This window comes from Trichechus manatus, unplaced genomic scaffold (genome assembly GCF_000243295.1).
Source record: "Trichechus manatus latirostris isolate Lorelei unplaced genomic scaffold, TriManLat1.0 scaffold00093, whole genome shotgun sequence".
Classification (NCBI taxonomy): domain Eukaryota; kingdom Metazoa; phylum Chordata; class Mammalia; order Sirenia; family Trichechidae; genus Trichechus; species Trichechus manatus.
In genome coordinates this window covers 5,233,498-5,236,961 of record NW_004444029.1, presented here as the reverse complement: position 1 = coordinate 5,236,961, position 3,464 = coordinate 5,233,498, and the positions used below count along the sequence as shown (strand labels likewise).

Here is a 3,464-nt window from a genome sequence, read left to right as displayed (position 1 = left end):
GCCTGCATGGGAGCAGGGCCACACTGGGCGCTCAGGGACGTGGGGCCTCGGCCTGCATGGGACCAGGGCCACACTGGGCGCTCAGGGACCCAGGACCGAGGGGCACAAGGGTTTGGTTTGCACGGAACCAGTGCTGCGCTGGGTGCTCAGGGATGCAGGACCGAGGGGCACGAGGCTTCGGTTTACATGGGACTAGAGCCGTGCTGGGTGCTCAGGGACGCACGATCGAGGGGCACGGGGCCTTGGTCTGCACGGGACCAGGGCTGCACTGGGCGCTCAGGGACATAGGACCGAGGGGCACCGGGCCTCCGTTTGCACGGGACCAGGGCCACGCTGGGCACCCAGGGACGCAAGACCAAGAAGCATGAGGTCTCAGTCTGCAGAGGCTCACTGATGGTCCAGAGAGAGAAGCAAACAGGCATGAGGCAGCTAGCGAGTAGCTCCACGGCCCGTGGAGGCACAGTGATGGGGACAGGAGCTGCCTGGCGGAGAGACGTGCAGTGAGGAAGAGGCCCAGGCTGCTGGAAGTGCTTCATTGCCGAGGAGATGGCATCCATAGAGTGGAAGGTTGAATGTGCCCTCAGGGTGATAGGATTCGTGTAGCTGTAGGGTATCAGATAAACAGCCCTGGAGGTGCAATGGCTAAATGCTCACCTAGTAACTGAAAGGTCGGCAGTTTGAACCTGCCAGCCACTTTGTGGGAGCAAGGTCTGGCTATCTGCTCCCGTAAAGATTACAGCCTAGGTAACCCTGTGGGGCGGTGGGGTTGCAATGAGTAGGAATCTACTCGAGGGCAGTGGGTGTGGGTTTGTGTGTGTGTTTTAGAATAGCAGATCGGAGTTCCTAGGTGGGGCAAATGGTGAATGTGCTTGCGCTCGGCTTCCAACCCGAAAAGTTGGTAGTTCAAGTCCACCCAGAGGTGCCTCAGAGGAAAGGCCTGGCGATCTACTTCTAAAAAGTCAGCCATTGAAAATCTTGTGGAGCACAGTTCTGCTCTGACACACGGGGTCACCATGAGTCAGGGTCAACTGGACGGCAACTGGCTTTAGAGTAGCAGAGAGACCCTCTGAAGGGAAAGGGCAACACCACGTGACAAGCCCCCTCCCCTCCTGGTCACTGAGCCACAGGGACCTGGATCTGATCAGAACCGAGCTCTTTGTGAGTGAGTGGTGAGGTGTGGCTGCTCAGGGAGGGAGAGCCAGCTGACCACGGGCCCGTCATCACGGCCGAGCTAAGGAAGGAAGAGCGTGCTGCGTTTCTCCAGAAAGCCCTCCTCCACACGCAGAGTGACGATGGTGACGCCGGCTCTGCTAGGGAGGACGTGCTCTTTCTGTTGTGACGCAGTCGGGTGCTCTGCCTCCCCCGCTTCTCTCTGCGGTTGAGTTCTTGGAGGTGACAGTCCCCCATCAGAGCTCGCCGTCTTCCAGCTGTGTGTGTTGGCACGGCCGCGTCCTGCGAGCACGGAGGCTCAGCCCCAGAGGGCAGGCCGCGCTCCATCGCGCTTCCAGGGCTGAGAACGGCGCTGGCTGGCCGTGGCAGGTGCTAGATCCACTTTCCTTGAATCCACGAATCTTGGTCCTTTTCCCCACAGTGGTTGGAGCCCTGCTTCCTTCCTTCCGTGTTAGGTGCTCTTGAGCGTTGCATGGAGCAGAAAACGCTCATGTTGGGAGCATCCGGCTGTGAGTCCTGGCTGTGAGTCCTGGCTGCTCGCTTTCCTACCAGCCTCCGCCCCCACAGTAAACCAGGGCAGAAACAGGAATGTGTTCTGGGTGGGCGAGGCTCCATCACGAGGTTGGGCGTGTTCTTAGGGAGTGTTGAGAACTTACTGCTAAAGCTGAGTACTGGGCTCTTTGCTGACTTTGAAGGAAAAAATAGTCAAATTGTCCCAGTTTTAAGGTTTTCCTCTTGAGTTTCTCTTAAATCTCAGGTGTCTTTTGACAGTTTCCTGAAACGAATGTGGGTAGGAGCTCAGCTGCTAACCTAAAGGTCGGCAGCTGGAATCCACCGGCCGCTCCTCGGAAACCCTGGGGGGTGGTTCTGCTGTGTCCTGTAGGGTGGCTCTGAGTCGGGAGAACAGGATAAGTGACTGAGAAACAATGTCAGAAACGGTGGAGACAGTCTTATTCTTCTCATGAACACACAGATCTGAGATCGCGACTATTATGTCGTGTACATGTAGTAGTCACGTTTTTGATTTATTGGCTTGTTTTTCTTGCCTGTGTGATAAAGCTATCGGTATTTATCCTGTACCACGATAAAAAGTCCGATCACTCCCCGGTGTGCTGGTAATGGAACAGCTGACCACAGACCCAGGTGATTTGTGGCTCTTGTGACAGGGAGTGTTTGATGCAGCACCCTCCCTGTCGCCCATGCTGTGGGCGAGCTCAGGCCGTGTGTGTGTGCGCGAGCACAGGTGTGCTCGTGCTTGAGCGGATGCCAGCAGGCATCCCTGAGAGGTGGGTGCTGGAGGGAGAGGAGTGGGTGTAACCACTTCTTAACCCGTCGGCCGTAGGTCGGAGGCGACAGCTGGAAATGGCACTTCCACTCAGTGTCGTGGGGACCCTGGGCTTGCTTGAGATCGGCCTGGGAGATGTGCAGAGGTAACCTCTTTGTCCACTCTGTCCTTCTGCAGATGAGACAGATCGTGGGGTCGACCAGCAGGACGGGAAGAGCCAGGCAGGGTCCCCCGGGTGTGAGGAGAGTGATGCCAGCACGGAGGGGCTGCTGAAGACACGGCTGCCCACGCGCTCCGACATGATCTGTGGCTATGCCTGCCTCAGAGGTACTGTGTCCCACAGCCCCACGGGTGGGAGGGGGTCGCACTGTGGAAGGCGGTCGTGGGGGCAGCCACGGCCATCAAGCCGTCTGACATGCCTGGTTGCAGGCACGGCCGCCATGCGTAACACCAAGCGGGGGTCCTGGTACATTGAGGCACTGGCCCGCGTGTTCTGCGAGCGGGCCTGCGACATGCACGTGGCCGACATGCTGGTCGAGGTGAGTCAGCTGTGCGGGTCTTCCTGCGGCTCCCTTTTCTGCCTAGCATGTCCTTCCAAGTCCCTCTGTCCCGTCGGCCAGCCCCGCAGGCACCCTTCTCAGTTGTTGGCCTACGGCTGCCGCCCCTCCAGGTAAACGCACTCATCAAGGAGCGGGAAGGCTACGCCCCCGGCACCGAGTTTCACCGCTGCAAGGAGATGTCTGAGTACTGCAGCACGCTGTGCCGCCACCTCTACCTGTTCCCGGGACAGCCCCCGACGTGACCCCGCTGCAGGCCCTGGACCTCGGGAGGTGTGGCGGAGCCTTCTCTCAGGATAGGTGGCCCCTGTCCCCCTCAGGGATGCGGGGCCCCCAGGCCTGCTCCACCTGCCCCTCACCTTCCCTTCTAGTGGACGCTCCGGGCCGGCTCCCCGTGTGTTATGTCGCTCCCACACAGCCACCCTGCTTGGCCCTGCCCCAGCGTGGTGTGG

At 59.5% G+C, this 3,464-nt stretch overlaps 1 protein-coding gene across 1 annotated transcript in view; it reads left to right on the top strand.

Annotated features, from left to right (window-relative positions):
• CASP2 (caspase 2) overlaps window positions 1-3,257 on the top strand; it is a 15,064-nt gene extending 11,807 nt beyond the window's left edge. Inside the window, exons 9-11 of the mRNA XM_004382364.2 lie at window positions 2,633-2,782; window positions 2,885-2,994; window positions 3,126-3,257. Coding sequence (XP_004382421.1) covers window positions 2,633-2,782; window positions 2,885-2,994; window positions 3,126-3,257 — 392 coding nt within the window. The remainder of the gene's footprint in view (window positions 1-2,632; window positions 2,783-2,884; window positions 2,995-3,125) is intronic.
• The last annotated feature ends 207 nt before the right edge of the window (window positions 3,258-3,464 follow it).